Raw genomic sequence first — 26,441 nt, 5'->3', positions numbered from 1 at the left:
CAGTGTTGTCCTCTGGGTTTTTATAGCTCTGTTCATACCATTACTTCACACTTTAATGCAGCAGGATTTTGTTTTGTTTTGTTTTTAAGATTTTATTTATTTATGAGAGACAGAGAGAGAGAGGCAGAGACAGAGGCAGAGGGAGAAGCAAGCTCCCTGCTGGGAGCCCAATGTGGGACTCGATGCTAGAACCCCAGGATCATGAGCTGAGCCAAAGGCAGATAATCAACCACTGAGCCACCCTGGATCCCTTAATGCAGCAGTTTTTAGACAATTCCCCTTAGAACCAAGAGTATCCTCAAAGGGTGAGCCAAGGTAGAAAGGGGCTCCCATTTCACAAAATACACAGGCAAGGGAACTAAGAAAATGGAGAGACATCCCATGTCAGTGAATTGGAAGGTTTCACATTGATAAGATGGCAATACTTTCAAAATGGATCTACAGATTCAACATAATCCCTGTCAAAATTCCAGCTGGCTTCCTTGCAGATTGATAAACTGATTCATTAGGTGGATCAACCAGATAAAAATGCAAGGGATCTGGAATAGTCAAAACAATCTTGAACAAGAAAGGACAAACTTAAAAAAAATAAAAAATAATAAAAAATAAATAAAAAAAAATAAAAAAAAAGAAAGGACAAACTTCGAGGACTTATACTTCCTAATATCAAACCTTATTACAAAACTATAGTAAGACTGTGTAATATTGGCATAAACATAGACACACAGGACAACAGAACAGAGTCCAGAAACCAACCCTCACATTTATGGTCAACTGATTTTTAACAAGCATGCCCTGATATTTCAGTCCTAAGAATAATCTCTTTAACAAATGGTGCTGGGACAACTGGATATCCACATGGAAAAGAATGAAGTTGTATCCCTCACACCATATATGAACATTATTTCAAAGTAGGTCAAAGATGAAATACAAGAGCCCAAACCATACAACTTTGAGAAGAAAACATAAGAGGTCTTCACGACCTTGAATTATGCAATGGTTTCTTCTGTATGACATCAAAAGCCCAAGTAAGAAAAAACAGATAAAGTAGACTTCATCGAAATTAAAAACTTCTGATAAGGGGATCCCTGGGTGGCTCAGCAGTTTAGCACCTGCCTTCGGTCCAGGGCGTGACCCTGGAGTCCCAGGATCGAGTCCCACGTTGGGCTCCTCACATGGAACCTGCTTCTCCCTCTGCCTGTGTTCTGCCTCTCTGTCTCTCTCTCTCTCTCCCCGTGTCTCTCATGAGTAAATAAATAAAATCTTAAAAAAAAAAAAAAAACCTTCTGATAAGTTGAAGAAAGTAAAAAGGATGGAAAGAAACAGAATGGGAGAAAATATCTGCAAATCATATAACTGACAAGAGATTTATATCTAAAACATATATACAACTTAATAATAAAAAGACAGCCCAATGGTTGGTTGGGCAAAGAATCTGAACAGACGTTTCAGTAAAGAAAATAGTGTCAATAAGCACATGAAAAGATACCCAATCTACCCTATCACCAATCATCAGGGAATGCTAATCAAAACCACAATGAGACTTCAATTTACATCCACTATAGGACAACTATAATAGAAAAGCTATCAAATGATAACAAATGTTAGCTAGAGTTTTAAAAAATCAGAGTCCTCATATGTGGGGTATGGAGATTGAGCTGTAAAATGGTTTAGCTGCTTTGGAAACCAGTCTGGCAGGTCCTCAAAAAGTTAAAAGAGTTACCATGTGGTCCAGCAGCTCTACTCCAAGGCATGTATCTAGAAGAAATGAAATTCTATGTCCACTCAAAAATTTGTATATAATAGACAGAGGATGGAAACCATTCAAGTGTCCATCAACTGAAGAATGAATAAAATGTGGTACATTTGTATCATGGAATACTATTCAGCCATAAAAAGGAATTAATTACCAATACATGCTATAAGAAGGAAACTAGAAAATAAAAAAATAAAAATAAAAAAAAAAGAAACTAGAAAATATTACACTAGATAAAAGAGGCCAGTCACAGGGGATCCCTGGGTGGCTTGGCGGTTTAGCACCTGCCTTTGGCCCAGGGCGTGATCCTGGAGTCCCGGGATCGAGTCCTGCATTGGGCTCGCAGCATGGAGCCTGCTTCTCCCTCTGCCTGTGTCTCTGCCTCTCTCTCTCTCTGTGCCTATCATGAATAAATAAATAAAATCTTAAAAAAAAAAAAAAAAAGAAGCCAGTCACAAAGGACCACATATTGTATGATTTCCTTTATAAAATATAGACAAACTTATAGAAACAACAGAAAGTAGATTAGTAGCTGCTTAACTAGGGGCAGATAGGGAGTTTAGCATGGGTAACAGCTAAAAGCTGTTCGGCTTCTTTCTGGGGTAATGAAGATGTTCTTTTTTTTTTAATGAAAACGTTCTAAAGTTGATTGCGGTGATGATGGCCCAAATCTGTGAATATACTGAAATCACCTAATTGTATACTTTAAATGGGTGAATTGCAGGTAATTTTCAATTGAATTTTCTGAATTTTATCTCAAAGCTGTTACCAAAAAAAATATAAAATATTAGGAGCACCTGCGTGGTTCAGTCAGTTAAACATCCACCTCTTGATTTTGGCTCATGGGACGGAACCCTGTGTTGGGCTCCACACACAGCAGGGAGTCTGCTTGAAGATTCGCGCTCTCTCTCTCTCTCTCAACCCCACCCCCGTGTGTGATGGTCTCTCTCTCTCTAATAAATAATCTTTAAAATATATATAAAAAATAGTAAAAATAATGTATAAAATTTTGACAATTACAATAAAATAAATGTACATCAAGTAGAATACTTCCAATTGTAAAGATGATAGAATGAAAATGTTTCTGCCCACTTCTCCCTAAAACACACTAATGGGAAGTCAGAACAGGGAGAACTAAATTAGAAAACTGGCCCTCATACCTCTTTACCACCAAGCTGCAAAGGGAGGACAAGGGTGATTGTCCACTGCTGGTCTCTGCTTTTCTGAAGGGGAGAAATGGATAAAGCACTCACACACATGCACACTCACAGATGCCTGCACTCATATACACCTGCACACTTACATGCACTCACACGTGTGGACACACACAAACACACCTACCCACACATAAATCTGGGAATCAAGGAAGGGCTGCTTGCTCCAGGCTGCACACACTCTCCAGGCCTCTGCCCCATTATCCAGTTGCAAACAGCTGGTTCAGGAAGAATTCCCTCCACTCAGGGAGATGGAACTCAGGATCTACATCCTGAAATTTAAAACAGGAAAACTTGTCCCTTTGGAGCTTCATGGAAAAAAATAAAAATAAAAAAATACAACAGGAAAAAAAAAAAAAAAAAAAAAAAAAAAAAAAAAAAAAATACAACAGGAAAACAGAAAAAGAAATAAAATGAGCAAAGAACACCCAGCATCTATTTATCAAGGGACAAATAAAATTTGTTAACACAGACTAATCCAAGATGTCAAGAAACACTGATGAGGTAACAAAAGGACAGCACTGAACACGGCAAAGTAAAATAGATAAGAGATAAAACCACCACAGAAATGGAGGCATCACTGGCTGCAAAACAGGGACAAAGCTGTAAACAAACACCTGGTTGGAAAAGTGAACGAAATGGGGGACAGGCATGAAAAAGACTGGAGAGGAAAACATCCATACGCAAGACAAAGACTACCTAACATCTGCGTAATTAGCATCCCCGAAGTAAAGGACCCAAATAAAACACTAAAAACAATTTTTCAGTATATAATGGAAGAAAACTTTCTATACATCGCTAACTCTACAAATTCAAAGAGAATGCACTCGTACAAAAAAATCATGCGCGGGATCCCTGGGTGGCTCAGCGATTTGGCGTCTGCCTTTGGCCCTGGGCGCGATCCTGGAGTCCTCGGATCGAGTCCCGCGTCAGGCCCGGGCATGGAGCCTGCTCCTCCCTCTGCCTGTGTCTCTGTCTATCATAAAATAAATAAATAAATCTTTAAAAAAAAAATCATGCGCAGTGCAGTCTCTGACAGACTTTTTCACTCTTTTTCTTAAGTTTTTATTTATTTATTTATTTATTTATTTATTTATTTATTTATTTATTTATGAGAGACACAGAGAGAGACAGAGATACAGGCAGAGGGAGAAGCAGGCTCCACCCAGGAAGCTCAACGTGGGACTAGATCCCGGGTCTCCAGGATCACACCATGGGCTGAAGGCAGCACCAAACCACTGAGCCACCCGGGCTACCCTCACTTTTTCAATCATTTGAATGTATGCCTTCACAGTTATGGCCTAAATTTCAGTATCATTTCAATTACAAATAAGGCAGTGAGTGATTCCACAGCCTTGCTGAGGACAGCTGCTGTCACCACTGCTCATGGCCCATTGCTTCTTCTTGGATGCTATTTACTCTGCACTTGAACTGAGTTATTGTCATATGGAGTTTCCAGAGTACTGTGCTGCCCCTCCCTCCAGACTGGGCTCAGCCACGTGAGAACACACGGAGCCCAAGGAAACCCAGCTGTTTCAGCAGGGCGCGTGAGTGAGGTTTCAAGCACAACCATGTCCTTTTCCTATGTACACACAAAGGCTTGTGTCTCCTTACACAGCTACTTTTGAGGTCCTCCCCAAGAGGCTTTAGAACAAGCTGGCAGCTCAGGAATATGATCGAGATGTTTTATGTTTATGTTTATGCTGCCTTTAATTGAGAAATATGTATTTTATTTATTTATTTCTAGAGAGCATGCACAATGGGGGAAGGCAAAGAGGGAGAGGGAGAATGAATCTCAAGCTGGTTCCACACCCAGCGCAGAGTCCCATACGGTGCTCCATTTAAAGACCCTGAGGTCATAACCTGAGCAAAGATCAAGAATCGGATGCTTAACTGAGTCACCCAGGCATCCCATGGAAATATATATTTTTATTTTTTAATTTTTTAATTTTTTAATTTTTATTTATTTATGATAGTCACAGAGAGAGAGAGAGAGAGAGAGGCGCAGAGACACAGGCAGAGGGAGAAGCAGGCTCCATGCACCGGGAGCCCGACGTGGGATTCGATCCCGGGTCTCCAGGATCGCGCCCTGGGCCAAAGGCAGGCGCCAAACCGCTGCGCCACCCAGGGATCCCGGAAATATATATTTTTAAAGCTGTATTTCAATCTCTGCTAAAGTTTCTACCTTATAACTAACACTATGAAAACAGCTGGATTATCTTTTTGTAAAGGATGGGTACCAAGGCATAAAACACTGGGCCCAGTCTTAAAATCATTGTTTTTGCTTTTCCTCCCAGTTGAGCACAGCTGGTGAGGGCTCAGTAGTTTATTTAATTCTGCAGAAAGTTCAGGGAGCCTCCCGATGCACCTGCGCATAAGAGGGGAGAAGAAGCAGTGACATAGGGGCACTCTCCTGGATATTACCCATTCAGCGTAGACTGGCAACAGTTGGCTATGCCCTGCCAGGCACTGCTGCAGCTTCTGCTACCTGGCCTGTGCTGTTTTCTGTTGCTGTGTGATTTGTTCTAAGAACATTTATAGTTTCTTCAAATGTGCTGAAATTGCTTTCCCCAGTTTCCTAAAGATGGTCCAGGGTAAAACCAAACAAGAAGGCTTGCCAGTGTCACAGTCCAAGGAGATATAAACACTTTTTTTTTAAAATGTATTTATTCACGAGAGACACACACACACAGAGAGAGAGAGAGAGAGAGAGAGAGAGAGAGAGAGAGAAAGGCAGAGACACAGGCAGAGGGAGAAGCAGGCTCCATACAGGGAGCCCGATGTGGGACTCAATCCCAGGTCTCCAGGATCACGCCTTGGGCCGAAGGCAGGCGCTAAACTGCTGAGCCACCCGGGGATCCCGATAGAAACACTTTTGAATCACGCACACTGGGTGGCCTGGATCCCTTCACCCCTCTGAGAAACACCATGTATACCTCGGGGTGCAACACACGGTTAGCTTTGGACTGAGGCAATATTGATCCCTCTGCAGGCCACATTTTCAGGGAGAGTAAGGAAATCTAATTAGCAGGGTGGCAATTTTGGACAAAACCACCTGAGGACACAGGCTTGGTGTAAGTGTAGGGACTCACCTGCAAAAGGGCCAGCTCCTCGGTGTCCCCAAACTCTGTTGCTGCTACAGGCCCAGGGCCATCCCAGGCCTGACCCAGCCTCTTTCCACCCCTGTCGCCCTGCTGGCTTTCCCAGCCAGCATCTGTACAACTGTGGACAGGGCCTCCCAGCTCAAGGAATGCAGGCTGAAAAACCAGACACTCTCCTGCTTCGGCCTCAGAGAGACCGGGACTCCTCTAGCCCCTCTACAGCAGCCTGGAGGCCTGGTGTCTAGGGTGCTCAACTGGGCCATGGATCTTTCTCGTGCAGTCCCTTCTTGCAATACGACTGTCACACATATTAAACGGCTTAAAGGCAGGTTTATTTATTTTTTATTGGGTTTATTTGTTTTGACACAAAGGGACGAAAAGATGACCAACACAAATACTACACAACACAGTAATCTCCTAAAGACATTTTAGGAGTTAAGGAACTCGAATTGTGGCGCTGGAGCCTAACAGCAACAGGCAGAGCCTCATTTTGCTCTTTACACAACAGATTCATTATCAGAACTGGGCTCCTACAGATCTCTGATTTCTTTTCCCTCTCCAAAAAAGGCTGTTTAGAGTCTTTGTTTAACAGAAGGCTCTGAACGCTCTGCAGGAAAAGGAAAGAAAGAACTTCTCCAACATTCAGGGTAACAAAACATAGACTGGGGCAACTGTTTTCACCAAGAAAGGGATTCTGGCCAGAGACGTGTCATCCTGCCTCCAGGAAAAGGCAGCAACACTCTGATTCTCTATCAGAGTTTGCCCTTGCCCTCTCCTGGTGGTTAAGCAGGCACAGAGCGGCCGCCACAGCACACTGCCAGCTCCCTGGCAGACAGAGCCAGCCCTCACGGGACACAGGTACAGAGCCCACTGACCAACAAGAGGTCGGCTCTGCTGGGCACCCCAGCCTCTCCAAAGGCACCAGGGCCACCCTGCCCTTGCCAGTCCAAAGAGAAGATGGCTGGGGACAGCCATCCTCCCATCTGCCATACAGCTGAGGTTCATCCTTGTCTTCACTGGCCATGTCACAGCATCCATTCTGCTCTGAGGGGCTTTTTGGAGTCTCACACTGACAACAGCTTTATGAAACCACTACTGTGTTTGCCATAAGGATGCTGAGCATTAGCTCATCTCTCTCTTTTTTAAAAAAAGGTTTTATTTATTGAGCAAGAGTGAGAAACCATGAGCAGGGGGAGGGGGCAGAGGGAGAGAAGCAAATAGACTCCACACCCAGCAGGGAGCCCAATGTGGGACTTGATCCCAGGACCCTGAGATCATGACCTGATCCAAAGGCAGGATCATGCTTAACCCACTGAGCCACCCAGGCATCCCCATTATCTCATCTCTTAAACTCCCAACCTATGAAGGCACACTCAGGCACTTTCTTTCAGGATTAAGTGCCAGGGAACCTTGGCTTCTTATGAGTAACTGGCAGATTTTTATCTCAATGTGGATCACAGATTTCCTTTTTCACTTTAGGTACTGGTACCTAGACTAGGACACAGGTCTGTTTGCCCAAAGTCAACCTAGAAAATGTAAAATGTAATAAAATAATGGAATTTGAGAATTTACAGGGAACATAGAGATCACTCAGCTCTGCAGGGAACAGCTTTACTTTGCGCTCTTAGTCCTCTGCCTTCTGTCTTCCACGCTGTGAAGCTCTACAAAATATCTACTCACTCCCAGGCCTGTACCAATCATGGAAGTCTCCGTATCACCGCCAGAGAAGCCAGAGCCTAATCAATTTATGTTAAGTGACCTGGACTATGTCAAAGTAGACTGAGGACTTGTGTGGTCCTAGTCAGCGTTTTAACTGAGCTACTTTCACCTTTCATTCTAAATGATGTCTCGAGGCTGAGAAGATACTCAGCTCAAACTGAAATCACATCTAATTCCTACTCCAGGAGATCCTGTCCAAGATACTGCTGACCAAACTTTCCTGTGATCTGATCATCTTCCTAAATTTGTTTTCATTTCTCTTCCCTTTATGGTGTCCCAAGAACCCTGTCCTGTATAAGGTAAAGAAAAAAGCCAGTTATTGCCTGTTGCTTATCTGCTTCACATCTCAGAATCTGCAGATTTCTAAATAGCTTAAAGCTTTGATTTTTTTTTTTTAATGAAGAATTAGGTACAATCTGAAAGTTCTCTTAATTTTCCTATTTGTATTTCTTATTATTTGGGCAATTAGCAAAGCTATAGGAGATCTGTAGGTAGAAGCACCATGTCAATGTGAACGTCCTGGGTTTAAGCATTCATGGTGTTTGTCCAAGAGTCTCCCTGATTTTTAGAAGCACACACTCAAAATTTTTAAGGGTAAAGGAGCATCAAGTCTGCAACTTATTTTTAAATGGTCAGAAAAAAATGTACTAATATGTATAGAAACATAACATAACAAACGTGTTAAAATGTTTAATGTTTGGGAATTTGCATGAATAGCAGGAATTTACTGTATTATTTTTGCAATTTTTAAAAGTCTGCTGTTGGGAAGCCCCGGTGGCGTAGCGGTTTAGCGCCGCCTGCAGCCCAGGGTGTGATCCTGGAGACCTGGGATCGAGTCCCGGGTCGGGCTCCCTGTATGGTGCCTGCTTCTCCCTCTGCCTGTGTCTCTGCCCCTCTCTCTCTATCTCATGAATAAATAAATAAAAATTAAAAAAAAAAAAAGTCTGCTGTCATATAAAATAGAATTTTTTAAAAAGTCATTTAAAAAGGGCTGGGATTCAGAAGCAAGGTCAGTTACGGTAGTTCATAAATACAAAGGGTCCTTGCAGCCATCCATAGCACCTGGATATTAATCAGAGATACAGAATCAACAGGATATGTATATATAGATTTATTTTAAGGAACTGGCTCACACAATCGTGGAGGTCTGAGACTAAAATCTGATGAGGGAGGAGGACTCTATTTGCAGTTCAAAGGCAGTAGCCTGCAGAATCCCTTCCTGCTGGGGAGGGGTGGGAGTGGAGGGTAGGGGGTATGTCTTTGTTCAATTAAGGTCTTCAACAGATTGGACGAAGCCTACCCACACTACAGAGAGTAACCCGTTTAACACGGATTCAAATGTTAGTCTCATCTAAAAAACACCTTCACAGAAACATCTAGAATAGTATTTGATCAAATAACCGGGCACTGTGGCCCAGACAAGGTGACACAGTAAATAAACCATCACAGCTCCTAAGAAGAGAGCTATACTGTCTTGTTCGAAAAATCATGGCACACAGTCTGAGAGGCTTCTTAATCTCGTAAAATGATGGCTTAATCCTACCTTCCACTTGGTGAGCTGTCAGGTTAATCAGCAACACAAAACATCTGTCATCAAGCTTCTAGCCAGAGAAAATAACTATTTACTGTCAGGGAAGTCTGCTCATGGGATACAAGGTTAATTTCACAAGACAAGTGGAAACATCAAAACTGGGTGTGTTAAAAAGATTCCACTGGCTGGTCCAATTACTAAAAGAAAATCTTGTTAAGTGTGGGCAAGCCAAGGTTGCAAAAATGCTGCTCTAAATTAGATCACCTTCCTTTAACTCGTGGGTCCAGCCAAGCCATAAAATTAATCATATTCATTATGATTATCTTTTTAGAAATATTTCAGGGATGCCTGGCTGGCTCAGCAGTTAAGCGTCTGCTTTCGGCTCAGGGCGTGATCCCGAGGTCCTATGATCCAGTCCTGCATCAGACACCTGAGAGGGAGCAAGAAAGAGAGAGAAAGAAAGAAAGAAGAAAGAAAGGGGAAAGAAAGAAATGAAAAGAAAAAGAAAAAGAAAAGGAAAAAGAAAAGAAAGATTTCAGATTGCAGTTTGAGCCCACAGTGGAGCTGTCTTTCCTTAATCTACCACCATGGCTATGCCATGAGCTTATGGGAAAAAGCCTTGGTAAGCAGACTATTGCATCCACTGCAGGAATGTAGTAGGCCAGCTGTCCGTATTCTATACTATCCCCTTTAAAGTCCCACAGAAAATATCTCACACCTGCTCATTCTAGCAATTATCACAGAGATCCCATGACTCCCACAAGTGGACATGAGCTGCCATTTGCTTTGGCTGCCAGAACATAATGTCTGCACTTTGTGTCCTGACCTTGCCCTCAAATGCAACCTGTTCCTTACCCTTACTCTCTGGCCCCAGCCTTCTCTTTGAGGTCTTCTATTACTTTGAACCTTCTGTGTCATGACTTGCCTAAGCATTTTTGATTCTGGGGGTACAGGTGGAATGTCAAAATAAAATGGAAACATTTTGTAAGCAAACACAACGCCATAACTTTTTAGCATGGCAAGGGACCTCAGAAATGGATTACTTCTTCTCCCACTGCCTATGTCTCTGCCTCTGTGTCTGTCATAAATAAATAAAATCTAAAGAAAGGAAGAAGAAGGAAGGAAGGAAGGGAGGGAGGGAGGGAGGGAGGGAGGAAGGGTTACCTTATTCCACCGCCCTCATTTTAAAGATGAAAAAACTGAAGCCAAGCAAGATTAAGAAATCCAGCCAAATCCTTAAACCAATACAGACAGGACTATAAGGAGCTTTAGTCATTAAGTCATCCCTCACCATCCAGCTCTCTTCCGTTCCTGAATTTAGAGTGGGGTTCCAGCTCTAGAGTATCATCCCAGACTCCTGACCTTGCCATCACCTCAGAGAATCCTTGAACCATCTTTATTAACTAAGCACTGCCTCCTGCCAAGTACTAAACTTTCAATTTGGCCAGGTTTTCTTTTTTTTTACCTGATTTGCCAAGCTGGTTGCCTGAAAAATCTTCCCCTGAACACAAGTTTCATTTGCTTCTGCTACTGCCAAAAATAGAAGGCTAAATAGGTTCTGAAATAATAGGTACAGCATGATACTATTTTGTACAATAAAAATGGTGTTTCTATCAGTGTAGAAAAAAGATGTAGGACACAAAATGTTTATAGCATTTATCATGTTATTACTAGCTGTCAAGAGAGATTAAAATGAAGTATTTCCTTCCTGCTTATCTGTTTTCCAATTTTTCCTCCAATAATCATGAGAACTTGTGTAACTGCCTGAAAGAGAAAAAATTAAGTAAACGCACTCTAATTTATTAAATTTTGATCATTCAGCTACCATAATGAGAAGTGCAGTGGTACAAGTCGCTGAGGTCATTCCCACGCTGGGGTGCAGCTCTGCAGGATTTCTATTGAGAGCCTACCTCCTATCAGGCTCTGACCCTTATGGGGCTTGTTTTTGGTCCTTTCCAAGCAAACATGTAACTTCTGCAGAAAAAGGAGAGGAGGAGCTTATTTTTCAAAGTGAATCAGCCAGACTGAAGCACTTAACTTCCAATTTTCCTTTTTAAAATGGCCTTCCTATCCAGAACAGACAAACCACCTTCCCCTAATAGGCTGTGTGGTTTCTTTAAAAGACAAAATTTTCTGCCTGTAGCCACCACAGCAAACAATCACTCAGACCTCTCACTGAGGATTGGGAAAGTCGTTTTGTTAGAGGGATTAATTTTGTTCATGAAAGATCATTTCTGTACTCCCTGAGCCTCACTGTCCTTTTCAGGATCTAATCATACATAAACACTCTAACGGGAACCACAAGATTTTGGGGTGTGTCCTGGTCCAGGTCCAGGGAAATGTCCTTGAATGTGCAGGCACAGATGTACCCTTGTCGTCTGCTACACTGACAAGAAAAATGATGCTGCAAACCAGAGCTCTGCCATCAGCAGGGAATTCTGGGGGAGCCACTCACTGCCTCTCGGCCAGTGTCCCTGGCAAAGTCATCCTAAGCGCCTACTGTAAAAACGTGCTTTATCCATTTGGGGCCACATCGTTCTATGCTGTCTTGCATACTAAAGGTGACGCAGCCCAGCTGGTGCTCTAAACAAATCTGTCCTTCTCACCATCTCTGTTTTTGAAGAAAAAAAAGTACCCCAGAGTAAGTTGGAAAAAGCAACCAATCTCACTCTTAGCAATTAGTAAACGATTTCTTAATTCCTCATGAAAATACTCTAAAATACTATCAACAAAGCAACTATCCACTGCCTACGTGTATACTGCAAATCAAATCTTTGCACACTGGTTCCAGGCACGCAAGTATGTCCTTTGTTCACCAGTCACTCTACCTTAGTATCGTAGAAAGGACAATTTTCTGTATGTCAAGAGCAAGAAGTAAAACCCCAAACAAACGGGCAGAAGGTGGGTGGCCAAGACTATGACAGGTCCATCAAACTACAAATGGTATCGGAGACGCGTATCTACTAACTTGGGGAGCTACTGAAAAAGTTGCAAATGTCCATGAATGAAACGGAAAAATCACAAAGCTGTAGATGCGGTATACTTTTCAAAATATGTATGTACATTTAAGAATAGAAAAGGATTTGGAAAAAAAAATCTGGATCTGAGGACATGCACCTTTATTTTAATATAGTTTAGAGTAATGGGGTCACATCAGAGACTTTCGCCTGTTCTGCTTCTTTCTGCCATAAGCATAAATTTCTGCAAAACGTGAAAAGTAACAATCAATCTGCATGATCCATCACGTGATCTCCGTGAACTTTAACCCAACAGTGTTGGTCAGGAATGTGTGGGACCCCTAAAGACGCCGCCTTCTCGCAGGGCTGCTCCTCGGGCCCCTGAGCCCTGCCGCTTGAGCAGGCATCCTCCACGGTCTTCCGATCGCTGCCCAGCCAGAAGAGGCCCCACGATCCCCTGCGAATGCCTGGGCTCACCCCTTGCCAGCACGAAACTGCCCAGGCCTGGTCCCCGTCCCCTTTTCTCTTCCCCAGAGCCGCGGGAGAACACAAGGTGGGGCGCGGGGGCGGGGAAGAGCGAGCGCCGAGGCGCAGGGCGGCCACCGGCCGGAAGATGCCGCCGCGGGCCGGGCCCCGCGAGCCCAAGCCCTCAGAGCAAGGGGTCTGCGGTCACCGGCGACGCGGGCGGCCCGGGCGCCCTCCGGCCCCCCTCCAGGAGGCCGCCCCGCCCCGCCCCGCAGGCCCCCGCGGTCCCCTCCAGGAGGCCGCCCCGCCCTGCCTCGCAGGCCCCCGCGGTCCCCTCCAGGAGGCCGCCCCGCCCTGCCTCGCAGGCCCCCGCGGTCCCCTCCAGGAGGCCGCCCCGCCCCGCCCCGCGGGCCCCCCCCGGCCGCCTCACCTTGGGGTCGCGCTCGTAGTAGTGCTGCTGCGTGCGGATCCAGCGGCCCACCAGGTGGTCGCGCACCGTGTGAGCCAGCGCGAAGAAGTAGTCGCGGGGCGTGGCCACGTTGCGGTCCTTGACCAGCGTGAAGTGCAGGTGCCGGTTGAAACTCCGGCGCACCTCGGCCACGTCGCCCAGCCCCGCGAGGCCGCGCACGCTGATCTGCCTCCGCCTCTCGCTGTCCGTGAGCGGCGCCGCCATCGCGCCGGCCGAGGGGGCTGCGGGCCGGGCCGCCGCGCGAGCGCCGAGGGGAGGACGCCGCCGCCGCCGCCGCTGCCGCCGGGCGTCGCGGGGCTGCGGCTGGCACGGGCCGCGCCTGCGCAGTGAGCCGGGGCGGGGCCGCCTTCCGGGGCCGCGGCCGGAGCGGGGCGGCGGGGCGCGAGGCCTGCGGGGGGCGAGGCCTGCGGGCGGCGGGGAGGCGCGGGCCCGGCTCCAGGCCTCGCCTCCGGGTGAGCCAGGCGGAGAAGTGCCAAGCAGCGGCGAGGTTGGCCCCACGACGGCCAGGCCCGGCCGGAGGCGGGACGTGATCCCCGAGCCCCTGCCCCAGGCCGTGCGGCGTCCCGAGGTGCGGCCCCCAGGCTGGGGCGCAGCGGGGCCGGGTAAGGAGGAGGGAGCCGCGGACGCCGAGCGGGCCCCGTCCTGACCCGGGCGGCGAGGCCCCGGAGGCACCACTCACGGAGAAGTGCCCGCCGCCGCCCTCCCGCGAGCGTCTCGACGAACCCTCATTCCCTGTGCCACAGGCCCTCCCTCTGCCCCCCCGCCCCCCCCCCCCCGACTCGGGCCGAGGATCTGGGTCACAACGACAGACGCGGCTCCTCCGCGCCTCTCGGGTGCAGCGAGCCCAGACGGGGCCTCCGGACAGCGCTGCCCGGGCCCGAGGAAAGTGCCCCGGGCCCGCCTGGCGCGCGGCGCTGCTGTGCTCTGAGCCTGCGGATACGGCTTCAGGGGAGCCTCATCCTGACCCCCGTTTCCTGTGTCCTCCGGCTGCCCGGTGGCCCCATTGCCTGCAGTTAGGTCGTTGCAGTGGGTCAGCAACCCTAATTCTGTGCCCCTGCAGGTTTGCACTGGGCAGTCTTTGGCTGGTGGGCTGTGAAGATCCCCCAATACACGGAGGTCAGATCTGCCCGCGGGACACGCCCTGAAAGTAGATGCACGAGTCTTCTGGTGTGATGCTTCCAAAGTTCTGACCGGGACCCTCTCCGAGCTGCATACCTCTTGGAGGACACTAAGTGGGGAATGCCCTCTCTGCCCCAGGTATCCACAAACCCACCTGCTCCAGGTGGCCACTAATATTACTGGGATAGATAATGAACCCAATGGTCATCTCAGCCACTTTCAGATAAGTAATTTTTAGATAGTTACAAGTGCTGCGAAGAAGAGCACGTTTAGCAACCAGTGACAGGGTATCTGAGCTGAGACCACAAACATACTAATGAGTAATGAATCTGGGGGAGAAGAAAGTACAGACGTTCTGAGGTAGGTAGGTACCCACTTGGACAGTTCACAGAATAGCAAGTCCAGTGCAGGTGGAGCAGAGAGCTGCTGAGGGGCATTAGAATTTGACACCCCCCCCCCCACACACACACACACCCACACCCTGCCGCCAAAATGCCTCCTTGGCCTATAGATGATTTTGAGCTAAAGGGCACTGAGAAAACAGCAGAAGCAGGAAAAGCTTTAAAAATAGGGTACAAGTTTTCCCTTTGTAAAGGAAACTTAGGTTTAAAAGGGCACTTCCCTTTGTAGAAATCTTTCCTCTCCTGACAGGTCTGACTATAAAACATTACTAAACAACTTTTGTTTACCACACTTCTGGTCACCTTCTCATAACTTGCCTCCCTAGCTAGAAGCCCCAACGCCTTTCGTTTGGTTTAGCCTAGGAGGATATATAAACTCAAGGTCTAACCGCCACTTTGAGTTACTCATCTCTGGGTACTCCTGTAATGCACATGCTGATAAGCTTATGTTTGTTTTTCTCTTGTTAATCTGTCTTTGGCCAGCCAAATTCACAGGGCTGCACCTCGAGAGCGTGAGATAGGTAGAAGAAAAGATTTTTTTCTTCCCCAGCACAATGGGTAGATTCAGACTAGAAGTGGGAAGCCAGGTCAAGGGGCCACATCAGCTTCGATGAGGAATCTGGATCTTCCAACAAAACTGTAGGGCTTTGGAACAGACAAAATGGAAAGAAAGTGAGCTCAGCTTTGCCTCTCCAAGGAAAAGGACTGGTTTTTTGGCAGTCTGGCCTCAGCTATGACTGGGTGGGAGCACCTCCTCACTTAACAGGAGATGGTCATGAGACCAGTCAGGCCACCTTGTAACACACTGTCTGGTTCCCTATTTTTAGGAGACCATTTTTTTTTTTAAAGATTCTATTTATTTATTCATGAGAGACACACAGAGAGAGGCAGAGATACAGGCAGAGGGAGTAGCAGGCTCCCTGTAGGGAGCCTGATGTGAGACTTGATCCCAGGACCCTGGGCTCATGCCCTGACCCAAAAGCAACTGCTCAACTGCTGAGCCACCTAGGTGCCCCATTTGGAGACCATTTTAAATATTCATTTACTAAGAAGTGATAGATATTGATCTGGTTTCTGTTACTTTTTTGTACTGAGCTATTCTGTATTGTTGGAGAACTTCACAGTTCTTTCAAATAGGTATTTAAGACTGTCAATAGATAGTCCCTGCCTTGGAAACAGAAACAAAAGATATCTCGTGTGGAATGAAATGCTGTGGGAGTTAGAAAAAATTATGTGTGGAAAATAGATACTTTTGGCCTACTTCAGCTTCTTGACTCTCTCATTGATCATAAAAGTTCAATAAATACTGGTTAAGTGAGTGACTTGGAAGCTTTGCCAGTCCTTGTTGAGACTGCACAAGCTAACGTTAAGATGGCCTGGGACCCCAGCAACAGCACTGGCCTATCTCGGAGGGTCTATTGAGTATTTGCAGATGAACATACACCTGGTCTTTCAGGGAGGTAAACAATAGGAGGCAAACAATAAATGCATTATTTTTGAGAGGTAGGTAATTATAAACCTCAGTAGAATTAAGACCCCCAGCTAGAATGATATTGTGGAATGGGGGCTCTCCCTTCACAAGGGTATGAAGCAGATACTCGCAGTGACATTCATGTGTTGTAACACATTGATGTTAATAAGAGATCTGAGACCAGAGTGCTATGAGAAGGAAATAAAACGGGAATGTGGAGAAAAAAAAAGGAGCTCTTCTCTACAGAATACCAAATGAATGTAGGAGTGGATGCTAGAACTATCAGACAAAGGTTCTAAGTATCGCCCCACGGATGACCTTAATAGTTAAAAAAAAAAAAAAAAAAGGAAGGCATTTTACAGTGGAAAAAACTTCATGAAGTGATCCAACTTGTCCCCTTATTACCAATAAGGGGGTAAAATGATACTATGTGCTTTCTGATCCAATGCACTGAGAAGGACTCAACATCACTTATAGGAATATAATATAGTACACTACGAATATCATGGTAATATAGCAGACACCTAAGACCCAGCTCTAGAGATACAGATAATAGCTAAGGCTGTCTCCCAAACCTGCTGATGAGAATTCCCTGTAGGGTTTGTTACAAGCACATTCCCAAAGCCCCAAATCCAGAATTCCAACTAACTTTTGGGTATCTTTTTTGTATGTGCCCCTCTGGGCAACCACAAGTTTGTTTTCTGTATTTAAGAGTTTTTTTTCTTGTTTTTTTGTTTGTTTGTTTGTTTTGTTTCATAAATTCTACATATGAGCGAAATAATGGCATTTGTCTTTTTCTGTCTTATTTCACTTAGTATTTAGATTTTCTAGATCCATCCATGTTGCTGCAAAATGGCAAAATTTCATTCTTTTTTATGGCTGAGTAATATTCCAGCGTGTGTGTATTTTTTTTTTTCATTCAACAGTTGATAATACTTGGGTTACTTCCACAATTTTTATTGCGAATAACACTGCAATAAACATAGGGGTGCATATATCGTTTCAAATTACTGTTTTTGTATTCTTTGGGTAAATACTCAGAAGAGGAATTACTACAGCATAGGATACTTCCATTTTTAACTTTTTGAGGAACCTCCACACTGTTTTCCAGGGTGACTGCACTAGTTTGCATTCCCACCAACAGTGCAAGAGGGTTCCTTTTTCTCCGTATCCTTGTCAATACCTGTTTGTGTTGTTGACTTTATGCATTCTGACTGGTGTAAGGTGTTATCTCATTGTGGTTTTTATTTGAATTTTCCTGATGATCAGTGTTGTTGATCATCTTTTCATCTCTCTGTTGGCCACCTGTATATCTTTGGAGAAATGTCTGTTCATGTTATTTGCCCATTTTTAAATTGTTTTTGGGGTGTTGAGTTGTATCAGTTTTTAGACTTTGGATACTAAGCTTTAATCAGATATATCATTTGAAAATATCTTCTCCCATTCTGTAGGTCGCCTTTAGTTTTGTTTCCTTCATTCTGCAGAAGTTTTTTATTTGGATGCAGTCCCAATAGTTTATTTTTGCTTTTGTTTCCTTTACCTCAGGAGACATGTCTAAAAAAATGTTCCTGTAGCTGATGTCAGAGATATTACTGCCTGTGCTCTCTTCTAGGATTTTATGGTTTCAGGACTCACATTTAGGTCTTTAATCCAGTTTATTCATTTTTTTTTTTTTTAAGTAGGCTCCTTGCCCAGCATAGAGCCTAACATGGGGCTTGAACTCATAACCCTGATTCAAGACCCAAGCTGAGATCGAGAGTCAGATGTTCAACCAAATGAGCCAACCAGGTGCCCAGGTCTTTAATCCATTTATTTTAAAGATTTTATTTATTCATGAGACAGAGAGAGAGAGAGGCAGAAACAGAGGCAGAGGGAGAAGCAGGCTCCGTGCAGGGAGCCTGATGTGGGGCTCCATCCCCAGTCTCCAGAATCAGGCCCTGGGCTGAAGGTGGCGCCAAACCGTTGGGTCACCGGGGCTGCCCCTTTAATCCATTTTTTAAGAGATTTTATTTGAGAAAGAAAGAGAGAGAGGATGAGTCTGGAGGAGGGGCAGAGGGAGAGGGAGAGGCAGACTCCCCGCTGAGCAGGGAGCCCAATATGGGGCTCTATCCTAGGAGCCCAGGATCATTACCTAAGCCGAAGGTAGAAGCTTAACCCAGCCACCCAGGTGCCCCTTTAATCCATTTTTAATTTATTTCTGTGTATGGTATAAGAAAATAATTTCATTCTTTTGCATGTAGCTGTCCATTCTAAGGTTTGCTACTTCTTAAGTGATCGTGAGATCACTAAAGAAGGTCTAAAGTCAGCAAGGGTCAGCTTAAGATGTTCTTCTTACTCAGGGGCCCCTTCCTCTGGCACAGATGTGTTGGTGAGGGATAGGGTGGTGAACATGCTAAAGACAGGAAGCTGGTCACACTCCAGGGTGATTGCACTGCCATCCTCTAAGCCAGAAACATTCCCTCACTTTGAGGGACAAGCCCTTGTGGTTTTTAGGATTAGCTTGGAATTGAGTACTAGATGGGCTTTCTGCTGCACTAGAGTAAGCTAGGGGACCACAGTTTCATCCATGTGGCTAGGCAAACCATCATCCTGGATGGCTCAGAGGGCCAGGTAGGAGGAGAGCAAGTCTGATGTGCACACCTGCACCTGCCAACTCCTGCTCATCCAGAGTCAGACCTCCCATGAGGAAATCAGCCCTTCAAGGATCCTGGGTCTCAGGATTACTCCTTGTCACTTAGCACAGACCTCCTGGCATCATATGGAGAAAGGTTCCAGTCCACAGGTAGGTCCTGGTTGTGGCCAGGAAATATGTTAAGCTCACAGCGAGGGTCTGTCTCAGCACAGTTGAATTAATATAAAATGAGGGATAATAGCCACCTGTGGAAGTCATCCTGGAAAAGAAATGTCCCTGTGAATCCATGTGCTGCCACAGGGGAGGCTGAGAGGAGCCAGACTCGAGGTGGGGCTGAGCCAGGCTGGTGCCCCTCAGGCTGCAGAAGGAGGCACCTGGTCCACTGCACCTGCTCTCCTGGAGTGGTAGCTTCCCAAAGTCTCTGGCACTCTTAACACCTGCTGTGCACAAGTCAGGCCACACAAGTATCCCACATCCACAGGAAACCCAAAGAGGGGGGCTGGAAGGAGACGGGCTGGCCAAAGGCAAACATTGATGCTTTGAGATGGGCTATGTAAAAATCCCATAAGGGTAAAGGCTCCTTTAGTCCCATCTCCACTTTGTCCCATCTCCACTTTGTCAGGTGGGGGCATGCCTCCAGGAAGCCCACTTCATCTGGGTTACAGTCAGAGCAGGGCCCCTGAGGTGGTGCTTCCTGGAAAGTACACAAGAATCATCTGGGAGTCAAGTCAGAAGGTTGGTTCTGGGAGCACCTGATGGCTCAGTCAGGTAAGCCTCTGACTCTTGATTTCAGCTCAGGTCTTGATCTCAGGGTCCTGAGTTCAAGCCCTGCACTGGGCTCCATGCTTGGCGAGGAGCCTACTTTAAAAAAAAAAAGACAGGCTCTGATTCAGCTAGTGTGGGATGTGGCTGCAGCATGTATTTTAAACAGGCTCCTGTGTTCTAGGAACACACCTTAGGAAGCAAGACCTTATGGCATAAGTGCAGCTCAGAGTTTTTAATGATGGAAATTACTGGAAAGGGGGTTGTGAAGAATCACAATTTCCCACACTCCCTGCCACTGTCCTGAGCAGGGAGGGGGGAGGGCAGTTTCTCAGGGTGATGGGGCTAAATGGAAGTGCCCCTCCAGTACATTGCAGACTTGGAATTTCCAGACTGTGCTATGATTCTGAGTGAGCTTATCTGGGGCTGTTAGGGACAACCAGTGCCTTTTGGGGGACCAGGTATGCCACACCATAAATATATCAAATTGTTTTTGTTTTTGTTTTAAAGTAGGCTCCATGGGATCCCTGGGTGGCGCAGCGGTTTGGCGCCTGCCTTTGGCCCAGGGCGCGATCCTGGAGACCCGGGATCGAATCCCACGTCGGGCTCCTGGTGCGTGGAGCCTGCTTCTCCCTCTGCCTGTGTCTCTGCCTCTCTCTCTCTCTCTCTCTCTGTGACTATCATAAATAAATAAAAATTAAAAAAAAAAAACAACAACAAAAAAATAAAGTAGGCTCCATGACCAGCATGGAGCCCAGCACAGGGCTTGACCTCACGACCCTAAGATCCAGACCTGAGATGAAATCAAGAGCCTGATGCTTACCTGACTGAGTCATCCAGGAACCCTCATTAAATTGTTTCTTAACTAGCGTCTCCTGAGATCTGCTACATGACAATTTCCTGCTGTCTCCTTACCCCTGGATAAATGAATAAGCTGAGATTTTCAACGTGCAGAGCTAAGGATGAAGTCCTGGATTTGTAGTCCACATTCCTGCAGGCATCTCTCCATGCTGTGGGACTGTCTCAGGACCCCTCTGCTCTTGCTCCTCCTGCTGCCCAAAGCCAGGGTCACCTGGTTTCTATCTGCAGACCCTTGTTCACTCTTACCAGAAACACACCCATGAACATCACTGGTGGTGTTCCTCAAGGCCATATCAGGTCCCTGGCTTCAGCCCTGGTCCTACTGATGCTGACCTCATCTCTGTCTCTAGTTTCTACATCAAGAACACGTACGGGTTGGTACTTTTAAAAACTAGGAATACTCTTTCTTTCTTTTCTTTCTTTCTTTCTTTCTTCTTTTTTTTTTTAAGTTTACTTATTTATATAATCTCTACATCCAACGTGGGGTTCAAATTCATGACCCCAAGATCAAGAGTTGCTTGCTCTTCTGACTGAGCCAGCCAGGTGTCCTGTTAGTATTCCTGAAAGTTAAAAAAAAAAATACCTGCCTCAGAACCAGCTATTCTAGTCCAAAAAAAATACTAAAGAGAAATGAATGCCAAAAGGCATGTACAAAAATGTAACAGCCCTATTCAAAACAGTCCAAACTGGAAACCATGCAAATGTCCATGAACATTGCAGTGGATAAATACATTGTGGCATATTCCCACAGCTGAACAGTCTACAGTGATGAGAATGGTCAGCCACACCCAGTAACTTGGGTGAATGATACTGGGTGAGGGAATTGGCACTAGTGCACATCTTGTATGATTCCATTTACATGATGTTCTAGAACAGGCACACCTCTAGGACATTAGCCCCAGGAACAGTGGTTGAATTTTGGGGATAGATACCACTGGGAATGATGTGAGTCTGTGGGGTCTAGAAAAGCTATTGCAGTGTGGCGTGAACAAGTGTGAAAGTTCATCATGTGCACACTAGGAGCCAGCCCCACGTGGGGAGCATCTGTGGGTGTGGTGGACCCCACAGACCTGGTGCAGTGACGGGGGGGTGTGTGTCACACTGCAGCCTGTGGCCTTCCACCAGCTACCTCCCCAGCTTATCCTATTTCCTCCCTCCAGAGCCACTAGGGCTCCAGAGGCTTTTTTTAGGCCAGTGGCTTTCTGCCTGCTTCCAGATCAGGTGCTAATACCACAAAGGTTTGGTGGGCACCTCCTCCCCCAAGCTCCCAAGGACTGTCTCAGGAACTGGTCCTCCAAGAGGAAGTCTGGGGCCTTGTTCTCTGTGAGTCTGTGGGCCTGGGTGGTGCAGTCAATCATCTGACACTTGGTTTGAGCTCAGGCCATGATCTCAGTTGTGATATCAAGCCCTGCATTGGGTTCCAGTCTCAGGGCAGAGTCTGCTTGAGATTCTGTCTGTCCTTCTCCCTCTGCCCCTCCTGCTTGAGCACTCTTGTTGTCTCTCAAATAAATAAATCCTTAAAAAAAAGTTATGCTTATACTATAGTCTATTAAGTATGCAATAGTATTGTCTAAAAAATGTATGTACCTTAATTAAAAAGTCAGAGCCACCATCGGAGCTGTGTGTCATAATCACTGATCACAGATCACATAACAAATTTAACAATAATGAAAAAAGTCTGAATTATTGCGAGAATTACCAAAATTGACAGAGACACAAAGTGTGCAAATGCTGTTGGAAAAATGATACCAACAAATGTGCTCGATACAGGGTTGACAGAAACCTTCAATTTGTAAGAAACAAACATCTGTGAAGTGCAATAAAGCAAAGCACAATAAAATGAAGTGTGCTTGTATTCATCCAAGAGAAATAAAAACATGTCCACAAAATAATTTGTGCAAGAATATTCACAGTCTTGTCATTAAAGCTGGAAACAGTGCTGGTGACTATCAATAGGAAAAGGAGGGAGTAAAGTGGAGTATATGGAAATAATGGACTACTGTTCACCCAGAAAAAGGAATGAACTGATCTGTACACTGATAACTGGTGAATCTCACAAACATGCTGAGCCGAAAGCCAGACACAAAGAGCACATACTGTAGGATTCCATTTATATGAAATACCAGAACTGGCAAAAATACGTGTGATAGAAATGAGAACCTTGGTTGCCAGGGGCCAAGGATGGGGGGATTGTCTAGGGATTTTCTGGGCTAACAGAATAGGGATATGGGCCATATGGGTGTACTTGCCAAACTGAACTGTTTATGTAAGATTTGTATATCCCACTACGTGAAAATATCTCAACAAAAATATTCTTAAAAAAAATTCACTGGTCAGAAGTAAAAGCTAAAGAGATCTTCAGGATCAAACATAGCTTCCATCACATAGGCAGCCTTTTGCAAACCTAGATCTCTAGGAAGCAGCACCAAATTCCTTCTAAGATTCATTTTGTGCAGAGGTATTCCAATTGAAGTAATGAGCCAACTGTGAAGACACCATTCAAGAGGGAAGTGAAGGAAGTCTTGCAGAAAGCCTATTTGCTTTGCTGACAGTTTAACCTCACTGTTTGGCTTGGGTGGAGTCCTGGTCAGGCACTCCCATTGAGTAAACAAGAAGACTGTTGGCTGCCCAAGGAAATTTGGAGGGTGGGGAGGAAAGGTCAGTGTCCCCTTTCTCAGGGTTTTTCAGTTCTCCTGCTTTCTTCCAGGCAACCTTTAATTATTCGGTAGGCAATTGAGAGCCCCTCTTCAGGAGCCCAGAACTTGCAGACCCCTGAGGTTCCACAGCAGACCTGACCCCTCTTGGCCCACAGGTCCAAGGGGTGGCCATGATGAGACTGGGAAAAGTCTAAGGCTGGCCTATTTTGTTGAACCCCTTTGCTCTGAAGAAGCCCTTTAGTTCAACGTAGCCCTGCTTGTTAATTTTGCTTTTGGAATCAGATCCAAAAGATCATGGCTAAGGCCAAGGCCAAGGAGCTGATCAGACTTATGTTTTCTCCTGGGAGTTTTATGGTTTCAGGTCTTCTGTTCAAGTCTTTAGCCTATTTTGAGTTAATTTTTATGTCTTGTGAAATAGTCCACTTTCATTCTTCTGCACGTGGCTGTCCAGTTTTCCCAACACCATTTATTGGATAGACTTGTCCTTGCTTAGAGATTAATTGACCATATAATTGGAGGTTTCTTTCTGGGCTCTCTATCCTGCTCCATTGATCTTTGTTTTTGTGTCAGTCCCATATGATGTGGGAAAGAAAGGCAAAAGAAAGGAGTATGGATAGTATGGACATTTTAAATTTCCTTCCTACTCACAGCTGATTGACAAGTCCTTGAAACAGGGAGCGTGACCTTCCTCTTAGAGCTCAGCTGCCTCCATGTTGCCACTTCACTAAGGGCAAAAGGCAATCTTAGCCCGACACCTCAGGATCCTGTAAGTCTACTTTAATATATTAGTTCATTTGGCAACTTCCTTTATCTCTACCCATTGCCACCCCCACCCTGATAAATGTTAGCAATCATCCCCCAACATATGGCCCACTGATACCATCTGAAGAGTGAGGGGTTCCTAAACAGTAATAGATGACTTTTTCCTAACAATAGCTAGCCCCCTCAGGATCCTGAAAACCTTGTTTTCAAAATACCTTGGAGGCTTGTGTTACAACTAACCCCCTCCTGACTTGAAAGTATATAATCAGCCGCTCCTCATGACCCCAGTGCAGCTCTTTCTGCATACAGGTCTGTCCCCATGCTTTAATAAAACCATCTTCTGGCACCAAAGATGTCTCAAGAATGCTTTCTTGGCTACTGGCTCCAAATCCCACCAGTTCAAACCACATCACCATACTGTTTTGATTATTATAGCTTTGTAACATAGTTTGAAATCAGGACTTTGTTCTCTAGCTATGTTCTTCTTTCCCAAGATTGCTTTTTGGTTGTTTGGGATCTTTTGTGTTTCCATACAAATTTGAGGATTGTTTTTTCTGTGAGAAATCTTGTTGGAGGCATTGCATTGAATCTATAGTATGGACATTTTAACAATATTAATCTAACTAATAAACATGGAATATCTTTCCATTTATTTCTTTTCTTCAATTTCTTTCATCAATGTCTTACAGTTTTCTCTGTATAGGTCTTTCAAAAGCTTTTGCACAGCAAAGGAAATCATCAACAACACAAAAAGGCAACCTACTGAATGGGAGAAAATATTTGCAAATAATATTTGATAAGAGTTAATATTGAAAATATATAAAGAAATCATACGACTCAATAGCAAAAAAGACAAATAAACCTAGGAATAAACCTAAACAAAGAGGTAAAGGATCTATACCCTAAAAACTATAGAACACTTCTGAAAGAAATTGAGGAAGACACAAAGAGATGGAAAAATATTCCAAGCTCATAGATTGGCAGAATTAATATTGTGAGAATGTCAATGTTACCCAGGGCAATGTACACGTTTAATGCAATCCCTATCAAAATACCATGGACTTTCTTCAGAGAGTTAGAACAAATTATTTTAAGATTTGTGTGGAATCAGAAAAGACCCTGAATAGCCAGGGGAATTTTAAAAAAGAAAACCATATCTGGGGCATCACAATGCCAGATTTCAGGCTGTACTACAAAGCTGTGGTCATCAAGACAGTGTGGTACTGGCACAAAAACAGACACATAGATCAGTGGAACAGAATAGAGAACCCAGAAGTGGACCCTCAACTTTATGGTCAACTAATATTCGATAAAGGAGGAAAGACTATCCATTGGAGGAAAGACAGTCTCTTCAATAAATGGTGCTGGGAAAATGGGACATCCACGTGCAGAAGAATGAAACTCGACCAGTCTCTTTCACCATACACAAAGATAAACTCAAAATGGATGAAAGATCTAAATGTGAGACAAGAGTCCATCAAAATCCTAGAGGAGAACACAGGCAACACCCTTTTTGAACTCAGCCACAGTAACTTCTTGCAAGATACATCCACTAAGGCAAAAGAAACAAAAGCAAAATGAACTATTGGGACTTCATCAAGATAAGAAGCTTTTGCACAGCAAAGGATACAGTCAACAAAACTCAAAGACAACCTACAGAATGGGAGAAGACATTTGCAAATGACGTATCAGATAAAGGGCTAGTTTCCAAGATCTATAAAGAACTTCTTAAACTCAACACCAAAGAAACAAACAATCCAATCATGAAATGGGCAAAAGACATGAAGAGAAATCTCACAGAGGAAGACATAGACATGGCCAACATGCACATGAGAAAATGCTCTGCATCACTTGCCATCAGGGAAATACAAATCAAAACCACAATGAGATACCACCTCACACCATTGAGAATGGGGAAAATTAACAAGGCAGGAAACCACAAATTTTTTATTTTTTATTTTATTTATTTTTTTTTATTTATGATAGTCACACAGAGAGAGAGAGAGAGAGAGAGAGGCAGAGACACAGGCAGAGGGAAAAGCAGGCTCCATGCACCGGGAGCCCGACGTGGGACCCGATCCCAGGTCTCCAGGATCACGCCCTGGGCCAAAGGCAGGCGCCAAACCGCTGCGCCACCCAGGGATCCCAGGTAACCACAAATGTTGGAGAGGATGCGGAGAAAAGGGAACCCTCTTACACTGTTGGTGGGAATGTGAACTGGTGCAGCCACTCTGGAAAACTGTGTGGAGGTTCCTCATAGAGTTAAAAATAGACCTGCCCTACGACCCAGCAATTGCACTGTTGGGGATTTACCCCAAATATAGATGCAATGAAACGCCGGGACACCTGCATCCCGATGTTTCTAGCAGCAATGTCCACAATAGCCAAACTGTGGAAGGAGCCTCAGTGTCCATCGAAAGATGAATGGATAAAGAAGATGTGGTTTATGCATACAATGGAATATTACTCAGCCATTAGAAATGACAAATACCCACCATTTGCTTCAACGTGGATGGAACTGGAGGGTATTATGCTGAGTGAAGTAAGTCAATCGGAGAAGGACA

At 45.0% G+C, this 26,441-nt stretch overlaps 1 protein-coding gene across 1 annotated transcript in view; it reads right to left on the bottom strand.

Moving 5' to 3' along the window:
- PYGB (glycogen phosphorylase B) overlaps window positions 1-13,416 on the bottom strand; it is a 53,890-nt gene extending 40,474 nt beyond the window's left edge. Inside the window, exon 1 of the mRNA XM_038570227.1 lies at window positions 13,174-13,416. Coding sequence (XP_038426155.1) covers window positions 13,174-13,416 — 243 coding nt within the window. The remainder of the gene's footprint in view (window positions 1-13,173) is intronic.
- Window positions 13,417-26,441: the final 13,025 nt, after the last annotated feature.

This window comes from Canis lupus, chromosome 23 (genome assembly GCF_011100685.1).
Source record: "Canis lupus familiaris isolate Mischka breed German Shepherd chromosome 23, alternate assembly UU_Cfam_GSD_1.0, whole genome shotgun sequence".
NCBI lineage: Eukaryota > Metazoa > Chordata > Mammalia > Carnivora > Canidae > Canis > Canis lupus.
Note: the sequence above shows the minus strand (reverse complement) of the source record. Positions and strands in the feature narration are given on the sequence as shown.